At 40.0% G+C, this 12,085-nt stretch overlaps 1 protein-coding gene across 2 annotated transcripts in view; it reads left to right on the top strand.

Annotated features, from left to right (window-relative positions):
- The window catches only part of DPYSL3 (dihydropyrimidinase like 3), a 70,165-nt gene that overhangs the window by 9,354 nt on the left and 48,726 nt on the right, over positions 1-12,085 (top strand). The window contains exon 1 of one of the 2 annotated variants that reach the window (XM_070739391.1): positions 7,919-8,244. The exons of the other annotated variant lie outside the window; for it this stretch is intronic. Within the exon in view, the coding sequence (XP_070595492.1) occupies positions 8,203-8,244 (42 nt within the window). The 5' untranslated portion in view covers positions 7,919-8,202. Of the gene's footprint in view, positions 1-7,918; positions 8,245-12,085 lie in introns of those variants that run through there. 2 annotated transcript variants of the gene reach the window in all.

Below are 12,085 nucleotides of genomic sequence, written 5' to 3'. Positions count from 1 at the left end.
TTTTAGGTAATTTTAATCTAGGCAGAGTTATTCTGTATAGAAGATAAAAAATGGCTCTTACAGAAGTGGGTAATTAACTTTTCCAAGGGGCCACATGAGAACTGGGATTGTTGTGGATGGCCGAACCAATAGAGCTGGGAAGTTGAGTAGGGATGCATGTAAGCACATAAATGAATTGAAAATTGGAGGGGGCGGGGACTAGCAGTTGCCTTCAAAATAAAAGTAATGCAGTTATATGATGTGCATGGCATTACACACATGCTTAGTTTTGGCTTATAGTCATTCATACACTCAAACCTGGAAATAGGCACATTGGAATCAGTTCAACCAAACACTGAAACACAATTGGTTCTTTAGAAATCCAGTGAATTTAAAATAACAGCAAAACCTGACTGGTTACAACATAGATATTTGTTCTTTTTCACAGGCACACTGACAAGCTCATCCTCATGTGCTTTTCAGGTAGGCTGGTAGACACTAGCCACATGGAGGGAAACCACCAAGTCTGGATCCAAAGACAATTCAGAGTGGGTGGGCTTCAGGACCCTTTCTATCTCCAAAGTCTTTACTTCGTTGATTCTCAAGACTGGGAGCTGTTGATGGATTTTGGGGAAGGGTTTTCCAAATGTTCAGGCCCAATTATTTTGTCTGGTTCAGGTGACATTTTTCCTTTGTTTCCTTAACAAATTGGTTCCTTCTTAACTACTCTCCCTAAGGATCTTTTCCTGGCTTTTGTCCACCAGCTTAAGTGCCTGCTTCATCTTTAGGCATGGCAGCTTCAGCTTAGTTTTACAGATTATATTTTATTTCTAATTTCCAATTGACTTCACATGGGCTGGACAGGAAAAGCCAAAAAGCAGGATGTTGCTTGGGACCATAAACTGCCCAGTTCTCATTTAAGAGCTATCAGTTCCTTCCTTTGCTAATTGCAAACCAACAATCCTTCTCTTTGCAGAGCTATAGAGGCCTTCTGCAGCTACTTCTTTGACCTTGAAGCAGCTGCTTCTCCAATGCACTCGCAAGGAGAGTCCAATGTGGGTAATTCTCTAGTCTGATTGGTAGGGACTTAGTTTAATTTAAATATTAAGAAGGTACCGCCCCCTGCCCCCTCAGTCAAAAAAACTCAGTCGCAGTAGAGGGACTGAGACTTTTTTCCTCTTAAGTATTCTATGGTCTTAAATGAAATTTTAATGTGTTAAATAGCTTTTTTGTTTTTTCTCCTTATTTACAGGTAAGAAGAGTCTTCATATTAACTTACTTTAGAGCAGCATAGGGGGGACACTCTCCGGGGGTCTCGCCCTCTCAGCTGCAGCTCCTCCCCCTATAGACCCTCATTCAGCCATAACATTACTTCTATTATATAAAGAATTTATCTGAAAAGGGAGTGAACCACCGGGTTGCTGACCTCCGCAGTCTCCCTGGTTGTTTAAAAGAGCGGTTGACTTTGGAGGGGTCTGCCCCCTCCAAGGAACATACCCGATCTGTTGGCTGGCGAGGACTCAAGCCGTATTCAACAGCTACGTGTGGAAATTGCTGGCCATTCACGAGGAGAAATATCACGGCATTAATTCCAAAAACAAAAAGGAAGAAACTTCGTATTTAGTGGGGCCTCAGATTGGGCAGGAAGCCTGAGCAGCGCCTCAGCCAGTCATGGTTGCTATGGAAACCGGGGCAAGGCACAACGGCCGCCATTTTGAAATGGGGCGGAGATACCAGGGTTACCATGGCGATGGTTTTGGGCAACTAAGGAGTTTTATTTAACCAATGAGTTGCTGGTTGGGCCTTAGCAACACGCATGCCCAGTAAGCCCTTGCCTGTCATTTTGCCTGCTCAAGCAAAGACACAGAGTGTGAGGCGATAAATTTATGGTTGATCTCCAAACGTGAGTTAAAAGGTGGATAATTATGGCAGAGCGAACAGTCTTCAGGGTAGATGGGTCTGCTACACCTATACCCAGTACCCCAAAAGAGAAGACCCAATCAGAGAAGGGAAAAGCCAAATCCTCTCAGACTTCCTCCCTCAGAGAAGCTGAGAAGAGAGTAAAAGCACTAGAAAAGCAATTGGAAGCAACCCAAAGACAGTTACTGCCTATGGTTGTCACAAATGAAGGAACCATTATCCCACCGGCCTCCCCCTTTATCAATTTAGGGGTAGTAGGCTCGGCAACGGAGAGGGACTGGTCCCCTGAGAGGACTATACAACAACCTACAGTCTTCGAAGCTGAGCCACTTAAACAGACACCAGTTTGGCCCTCCTATCCACCAACTACTCAGATGGCCTAACCATCACAGTATGGAGAATTGCCAGCTGCAACATTCACGCCTTCTGTAGGGTTTCGTGATACACAAGACACATGGCAGAATATGCCCCCAGCATTGCAAGATCTCATAGCCAATGCTTACTCCCTCCCTCTAATTGGTACTTGGGTGGGTTTGGACTCTCCTTGCAGTGCATCGAGAAGACCGTTCAGGTAAGTTCAATGGTTCTTCTCGAATGCACTCGCAAGGAGAGTCCAATGTTGGATATACCCAACTTTGGACCAGGATCACTGGACCTTTATATGGTTGATGAGTTTAACGTTATCTTGGCTTTCTTGTTATTCAATAAAAAGGGTTTATGGTTTACTGCTCCTTCGTTTTCTTTTTTGACTGAGGGGCCAGAGGGCAATACCTTCTTAATATTTAAATTAAACTCAGTCCCTACCAATCAGACTAGAGAATTACCCACATTGGACTCTCCTTGCGGTACATCGAGAAGACCGTTCAGGTAAGTTCAACGGTTCTTTTCACCCACGAATCCAGAGTCCAGAGACATCACCATTGTGAAGGCCCTCAAATCTTTCAAGCTCTTAGAGAATGAGCTCTTATTGACAGACTAGGATTTTTGGGTTAGGTTATCTAACTTATGGTTCCTTTCGCTTGGCTTTGTTTTAGAAAGGATTTCCTGTATTTAGTTCAGGAATTCTGAACAATTTTTCCTCATTCCTCATTCTTTTCCAGGAGAGGAATCAGTCGACATTTACAGCATATTCTTGTTGTCTTCAGAAAGAAAAAATATCCCTGCATATTATGAGAGTAATACTTTGCGTCTTCTTTTTCTTCTGATGAATAAGCAAACCATACCTCTACTTGACTTTCCCTTCTAAACCCATTTTTTGCTCACTTTAAACATTGCAGTAAAATATTGGCAGCTGAAAAATTTATCCAAATCATCCATCCATAGACCCAGCCAAGCTGCAAAATTGATAAACTTTTAGTTACAATGATAATATATAATCTGCTCACAAACTTTATATAGGGTGTTCCCTTTCTGGATATTTGTCAGACTCTACTTCCCATGATTACATGCATATTGTTTTATCAGATGGCAATGCTCACTTAGTGATGACTTGTTCAGTAATTGCTCAAAGTTATGACAACACTGATTGAGAGAGATTTAAACCATCTTCATAGTTGCAGCTGTCACAGTGCCCCTGTGGACATGTGATCATGATTTTGGGTGCTTGTCAAGCCAGCTAAGAATTACAATGGATTTACGATCCCACTTTTATTTCATTGCCATTTGCAGGTAATTTTATCACCTATTAGCTTCCCACAAGCAGTCAATGCAGGATGTTGCAAAACAATTTCATCCTGCTTTTCTCCAAAGAGCCCCTAGATGGCATGGAGACTTCATACTCTGTAACATGTACCCGCCCACCCTTACTTCATAGTGCCTGCCTGCTTGCCTGGCATGCGGTTTCAATGACATATTACTGTTGTCAGGAGTTATTTGCCCTACCTCTAAATCATGGGTGTCAAACTCACCCTGTCACATTGCCATCACATGACATTTCTTGATGTTTTCCCATTTGTGGAGCCTCTGGGTCTAAATAGGGTGGCAACTGGTACACCAGGCGACCCTGGGCAAAGGTCCCCCTGGCCACAGCCGAGATAATAGTGTTCAAGGTTCAGGATTCAGGAGGACACCCAAGTTGCGGACCATATCTGAGTGGGTTAAGGTTTCTCCCCCCAGAATGATGGTTGGACAGATCGAATAGTCCTTAGGAGGAAATGCCTGCAGACGCTCGGTCTTGTCTGGGGTGAGCTTGAGCCTGTTGGCCCCCATCCAGACTCTTACAGCCTCCAGGCACCAGCACATCCCATTCAGAGCTTCACTGAATTGGCATAGGGTGGAGATGTATAATTGAGTATCATCAGCGTACTGGTGATACCTCACCCCATGCCATCGAATTATCTCACCCAGCGGTTTCATGTAGATGTTAAATAGTAGGGGGGAGAGTATGGACCCCCTACTGTGGCACCCCACAAAGGAGAGGCTGAGGGGTGTACCACTTCCCCCACTAACACCGAGTGGTGCTTCCCACTCCCCGTCCCTCTAGTTGTTTCAGAATGATATCATGGTCGATGGTATCAAAGGCCGCGGAGGGGTCGAGGAGCATCAGGATAGAGGAATATCCCCTATGTCTTCAAAGAAAAAACAAGACAGTCCAGCTGCCTCCTGAAAAAGCACCTTTGGAACAACCATGACCTGAATGACTGAGAATCTCCATAGATAGTGTTATTTCCAATTTTACTGCTAATTTATTCATTTTTGTCTGTTTTACTCTGTATGATTAGAAATAGATTAGAAATAGATAGAATTTGTTTTATAGTTGGTATGTACCACCAGCGAGATTGGCCATAATGTATCCATTGTTCAGCACAATGTTGGACATGTAGGTATAAGCAGGGTATCAATTATCATTTGTGGTGGACCTGTCCAAAATCAAAGAAGTATTAGTGCAAAATAAAGAACTGGATGGAAGAAATAACAGACCAAAAAATACAATTTAAACTTGAATTATTCCTTCTTGGTATCCTAGAGGTGAAAATGCTTAAGGAAATTCAATATACTGACAGCCGCTAGAATTATCTTAGCAGAGTACTGGAAACAGACCATAAAATGTAAAGATTATTAGTAAAATAATCCAAAATGAACAAATTGACAACTATTACTAATACGGAAACTATTTCTGTATCTGTTGTGAAGAATTCACAAGGGGCCAAAGCTGTATTAATCATGGTATCCTTCTGCGCCGACTGGAGGGGCTGGGAGTGGGAGGCACCATTTTACGGTGGTTCTCCTACCTCTCTGGTCGGTCGCAGTTGGTGTTAGCGGGGGTCAGAGGTCGACTCCTAGGTCCCTACCTTTGTGGGGTTCTTCAGGGGTCAGTCCTCTCCCCTCTGCTGTTCAATATCTACATGAAACCGTTGGGTGAGATCATCCAAGGGCATGGGGTGAGTTACCATCAGTATGCTGATGATACTCAGCTGTACATCTCCACCCCATGTCCACTCAGCGAAGCAGTGGAAGTGATGTGCCAGTGTCTGGAGGCTGTCAAGGTCTGGATGGGTGCCAACAGACTCAGACTCTATCCAGACAAGATGTAGTGGCTGTGGGTACTGCCTCCCAAGGACACTTCCATCTGTCCGGTGGTGTGGGGAATTATTGACCCCCTCGGAGAGGGTTTGCAACTTGGGCGTCCTCCTCGATCCACAGCTGACATTAGAACATCATCTTTCGGCTGTGGCGAGAGGGACGTTTGCCCGGGTCTGCCTGGTGCACCAGTTGCGGCACTATCTGGACTGGGAGTCACTGCTCACGGTCACTCATGCCCTTATCGCCTCAAGGTTCAACTACTGCAATGCTCTCTACATGGGGCTACCGTTGAAGAGTGTTCGGAAACTTCAGCTCGTCCAAAATGCAGCCATGCGAGCAGTATTGGGCCTTCCAAGAAATGCCCATATCTCACCATCACTCCGCGGACTGCATTGGCTACCAATTTGTTTCCGGACACAATTCAAAGTGTTGATTATAACTTATAAAGCCCTACATGGCATAGGACCAGATTATCTCCAAGACCGCCTTCTGCTGCACAAATCCCAGCGACCGATGAGGTCCCACAGAGTGGGTCTCCTTAGGGTCCCGTCGACCAAACAATGTCGGCTGGCGGGACCTAGGGGAAGAGCCTTCTTTGTGGGGGCCCTGGCCCTCTGGAATCAGCTCCCCCCAGAGATTTGTACTGCCCCCACCCTCCTTGCCTTCTGAAAAACTCATCTTTGCCGCCAGGCCTGGGGTTCTTTAGACCTTCCCCCCTGACCGATGACTGCTTAGTTTGACTGCTGAATGAATGATATTGATAGTTTTTAATTAGAATTTTTAATTAGAATTTTAAGATTGTTTTTTAATGTATAATTGGATTGTTATTATTGTTTCCTGGTTTTTTCCCCCCCTGTACATGCTGTGAGCCGCCCCGAGTCCTCGGAGAGGGGCGGCATACAAATCCAATTAAAATCAAAAATCAAAAAAATTAATATATGTAACTAGCTTTGTGGTACTTTTTTGTACCTATAGTCACAAATGTTTTGCCACATAATGCCCAAGATTATGAGAGCAGTAGTTAATAGAATGTATGTTTATATACATAATTTTAGAATTCAATTAAAATTTTTGCTTTTTTTCATGTATTTTGGCTGAATACAAAATATTTTTACCTCGATATATGAGTACAATAGCTTTGCAAATGGAAGAAATTACTGTCAAGTGTTAACTACAGTATGGTCCATAGTGAATATCAGTAACTGTAGACAAGCTAATCATAGAATAAAATTTCATAGAATAAATAAAATATATCTAGAAAGTTTGGCTTTTACTTGTTTTGTATCTTTTCAGTTTTATGTTTATACATTATACATCAAATGAAAATAATATTTTTATAGAAAAATTAAATGGAATTTCTGAGTAAAGTTTTTAGGTATGGATTTCCAAATAAAGCCTTCATAAAGTATGTATTGAAATATATATCTTTGTATTTCACTGAAACAGTAAAAAAAAATTAAATTTTTATTTATTATTAAATTTATTTGTGACCCATCTCATTTTGAAGAAACTGAATGGTTTACAGCCTAAAAAACATAATCTTGAGATTGTGTTCATATTGTCTCCTAGTGGCATTATTTCATAGTTCGTGATTTTTAAAACTATATGGATGAATTCCTTGGAATTTACCTCTTTCTGAAATATATTAAAATTGTAGGCTCTCATTAAGTATTGTACCATATGATTCTTGACAAATGTATATTTTATTTTGTGTAAGCTGAGAGCATATGCACCAAGACAAATTCCTTGTGTGTCCAATCACACTTGGCCAATAAAATTCTATTCTATTCTATGAAAATGTACTTAGAAAAAATAGCAGTGCAATATTAGCAATATTACTTTTAGTAAGACTAATGCAAAATAGAAAAAGGGATAATATATCATTGATATATTTCAGAATTGCTAAACTACCGTATATTTACAGACTTCTGGCTTTAGCCTTTTAAGTGCTAGCTCAGTAGTTTTCTTCAAATTACATGCACTTTCTTTTAAATAAAGAATTTTTATACCAAAGGCAAAGTAGATAGGTTTATGGGCTCATCCAGCAGGACTCATTCTGCTTTAGAATTCTGTTGCATAGAGTTGGAATTTACTTGAAGGACTTCCCACTGTGGGATTATGATGAGTAATCCCTAATCCTGGGTCCATTTTCTAGTTGCATATACAGTACTGTATTGTTGGAAGTATGTTCCTAGCTGTTTTTTGCATTTGTCCTGGAAACCAGTAACATTCTGTAAAAGCTGAAGAAGCTTTTTCGATGAGAAACGTTTTCAAAGAAAAAACAGAAAGTTAATTTGCCTCTTGAAAAAGCACCTTTCGGACAACCATGAAAATCTCCACAGACATTTAGTCCTGCAATCATCTTCTACATACAGTACTGTACTGTATTCTCTTTGGAGTCTTTGCATTGCTACCCTCTAGTGGCCGTAATGCCTTATTACAGTCGCAGCAATAAAAGAGTGGGTGAGGCAAAGGAGGCAAGCCGAGAGAAATCAATGCACAGAGAAAGCGAGACTGGAAAGAAGAAGGGAGGAGTCGCTTCATCAGCCATTCTTGTCTTACAGGGACCCAGCTGTCACTGGGAAAGGCGGAGGGAGGGAGAAAGAGAATTTTACTATTGTGTGAATCAAGAGTGAGGGGGCAGAACAGAGGGAGGAAAAAGAGAAAAGTGAGAAGCTGCATTTGTTCTACCTGAGCTCGAGCTTTTTTGCAAGCTAGTGCTGCTTCTGAATTGGAAAGTAGGACCCGGCACTGCTGCTGCTGCAACAACAGCCACACATCATGTCGGGTTACCAGGGCAAGAAGAATATCCCCAGGATAACTGTAAGTGACTTAACCTCTCCCGTCTTCCGTTCGTGGTTTTGCTATGCATTCTTTTTATATTTGCTACGGTTTATATCAGCAATATGGCCAGCTGCATTGCTTCAGAGGTGCTAGAATGTGTTTCAGTAGGAATAGGAGGTAGTTGGTCAGCCTGCAGAAAAGGAAGGGAGTGTTTGCCAGAATGGCCCCCAAGTAAACAAATGGGGGGTTTCTCTTAATCTGCGCAAGTGATGATTGTAAGGATTTCATTTTATGTTCTGACATTATAGTTTATTAAAATGCAGGGTGCTTATGAAAAGCACTATTCTTTATTTGCAATACAGACTTAAAACTGTTCTGATCAGCTAAACACCCCCCCCCCCACACACACACACACTTCCTGTTGTCCAAAGTGTCTATAGCATAGTGAAGACATTCTATTTACAAACTTACACAGGGGAAGAAGAGGATGTTCAGTTTAAGATCCTATGTTTTTTTGGGAGGAGTCGAGCTGGAGGTTAAGCCAAATGCTTGATCCTTCCTCACTTTGTCTTATGCCATTTTATTTTTTTGTTTCTTCTCTTTTTTTAAAAAAAGATGCAGGCTGTCTAGCACATGTTTTTTTTATTTCTTGCAAATTTGGGTGCGTCATGTTCTTTGACTACCAAAGAGGGAAAAAAGGAATTGGTTCCTGTATAAAAAGAGAAGTCACATTTATGAACTAATATAAGGAATGTTAATTTATAATACAATGTTTGCTAACCTGAAGGAAAGCATATTTGCAGTAAAGCATAGAAGAGAGAGAGAGAGAGAGAGAAAGCTGAAATATTGCAGTATTTTGCATCTTTCTTGGCGTGTGCTCTGCAGATGCCTTTCCAGTAGATTCATACTCCACCCTGACTTATTGTTGATGCAATGAAACGCCTTGCACTGGGGCTACCCCCTTGATTTTTAATAGGCCTGGGCTTTTTTGTTACTGGCTTCTGATACAAGGAGTGGAGCTGTACTTTGTCTCTAATGCATTTTAATGAAATCTTTTGTGGGATGGGATATGCATTGGGGGAATGGATGGCTACTCCATCTTTGTAGCAAACAAAGGAAGCACAATGAAAGACACACACAAAACATACACTTGACTGAAAGCTTAACATCTATATATATAAATTCCCTGAAAAAAATGTTTTTGCTTAAAAGTCACCAATTTTCTGTTAATCGGGTGCCTTTTTTTTTAGTTTGAAAAACATGATTATACCAGTTTCATATTTATTTTGTAGTGAGAGAAGCATGTTTTTCTTGTGTGAGCTTAAATAACTGAGTTACTGAATAAAATATGCTGTTTTACCTTGTTTGTGGGATTCTTCTAGAATTTATTGGGTCAGACTTGGGATGGATTTTGTTTGTTTATTTTAACATGCAGTAATATCGAGGATGCCAGTCCCTGCTTATTTCAAGTAACATAACACCTTCATTTATAGTTCTTTGAAGAATCATCTTGAACATAATTGATTTATTACCACTATGGATCAATATTTTTGCTATTTAAATTAGTCTTATCTGCTGTTTTTCAGTTTGGGCAATCCAGAAACGAGACATGTAACAAACGTAATACAAAGGACCAGCCTTGGGAAACTGATGCATTTTCTTTCTCCTTAGGTCTTCAAGGTGTGATCCACATCCATTATAGCTAAATTCCATGATGTTGTTTTCTTTTGTGCTGCTGCACCTGACTGCAGCACTTCTGCTTCTTTGATAATCTGTGCAGAGTTGCCACACCTACTTTGGTATTTGGCATAGCCAACACTTTCTTTGAAATGCTGGGAAATCCACTTTCCCTAGGGTTTGGTCACCCATCTAGTACCTAGAAATCATATTCTAGAACCCCTCTGTCAGGGTCCATATTGCCATTAAGTGTCCTTTTCTTCAAAACAAATGTTTTGTGAATTTGGCCTAAGGATTTCTAAGTGCAGCTATGTATGTATAGCTTTGTGTAATTTTTAATGCTTGACTATCTTTCTAGAAGAACCAAAGAGAAATAATTCTTGCTGAGAAAGTAATCTTATGATTTTGTGGGTGTGATGGGTTAAATTAGGACTTTTGAAAAAAGATTTTGAGGTGGCAAAGAAGAAAGAAATTTTCTAGATCAAACATACGTATGCATTTATGCACAATTGGTGATAGGTATGTACAAAGGTTACACTATTGCGTCAATATTCCTTGCTCAAAATACGAGGATCTATAATTATCCTGGGAAGTGCTCAGTAGTTGTTTCTTTAGAAACACTGGGACCACCTTAAAGAAGTCTATTCCCTACAGACCAAATGGTGTGTCTTCTGAGTAAAGTTCTCAAATCCCTCTGCACCTATTGCCATAAAGAAATCTATTTTACAAAGAAGAAGAAGAAATGCTGTGGATCAGTATTATATATAGGTACATGCGGATTGCAAGTTGAAAGAAATTCATATTATCCACATTATTAAATAGGCTGACCATCAAGGATGTAAATTGTTTTGCATAAAACAATGTCAAATTTCAGCTTGATTTCGGATCAGATAAATATAGTAATGTATTCTTAAGATCATGAGTTCTTAACAGGCTAGAACATAATCAAAATATTGATGGAAATTATTTTAATGTTAAATTTGTTCAAGAGAACAAATGTTAAAAACAGTCGATTCTGTTAAAAGTCTCCAAAAAGTGTAAGAAAGGAACTTGGGATTTTAAGTCAACACATTATCTGTGAACTCATTGTGTATTCTTTAAGTTATAGAAATTAATAAGAATTAATTTCTTAGATGAAATAATGCCTCCCTAAAAGCATATATTTTTTCTAAATTGTGTTTGGGACTGTTAATCAAATTAGTACCACAGTGCATCTCTGTGGCAGTTGGCTCACTTAGTTACTGCTTTTGGCTTAAATGTTTTTAGGAAATTGGAAAAATATGTAACATGCATTAATCTTTCTAATGTAACTTTATTCTACATTTTTTAATTCCTTTTAGAACATAGTTTATATTTGAATTTTTGAAACTGTTATGGGTGTTGTCTCAAAATGGCTGCCTTTGACATGATAATTCATAAAATAGTTAATTCAGAAATTGGTGAAACTGAATTATGGAAACCTAAAGACATGTTGCAATCATGGTTTGAACCACAAATCTCTACTTTAAACCAAGCAAAGGCCTAGTTCACAGAAAGCAAAAAGGTTTGCCTTTTTTGGAGGGATTTATATCTTCCTCCCCCACTTTATCTTCAGGTCCAGATCTAGAATGTGAGAGATGAAATCTAAATATAGTCTTAATAGAAGAACAAATCCAGAGAAAGAAGGGCAGTTGACCTAGACTTATAGATAAAAAAATACAGGCACACCCTACTCTTTGTTTTCTATTTTCCATTGCACTGCTTTGTCTCCTTAGTTTGTCTGCCTTATAAACACGCTTTCTTTGAATTATCTAATTATCAAAATAGTTTTGGAGGATGCTTTTACTCTCTGATAATTGTTTACTACTTATCTACTTTGATGGTCATCTCTAGCTGGGAAAGAGGGTGGTTGTAGGAGATAACCAGACTAAGCCAGAGGAAGGGTCAGGTGCATTATCAGTTAAAGGTCCTTAGTGCCCACAAGATACCTACTCCTGGCCTTCTTTGAATTCCATTGATTCTTATCTACCGCAAATTTACCTTGACTATTAGTAGTTCAGATTCTTTTTTAGAGCAGCGTGGATAAACTTGTACGCATTTAAACAATCCTGGTTCCTGTTTTATTGCACCTGATAGTAACACTTACTTTTCATTGACAGTTCATCTCATCTTTACCTATATTTCAAGGCTGAGCTTACTTCATTTTCAGGGTGAACAGGAAGGG

This window comes from Erythrolamprus reginae, chromosome 2 (assembly GCF_031021105.1).
Source record: "Erythrolamprus reginae isolate rEryReg1 chromosome 2, rEryReg1.hap1, whole genome shotgun sequence".
NCBI classification, from domain to species: Eukaryota; Metazoa; Chordata; class Lepidosauria; order Squamata; family Dipsadidae; genus Erythrolamprus; species Erythrolamprus reginae.
The sequence above is the reverse complement of the archived record's forward strand: the minus strand, read 5'-3'. Positions and strand labels throughout refer to the sequence as shown.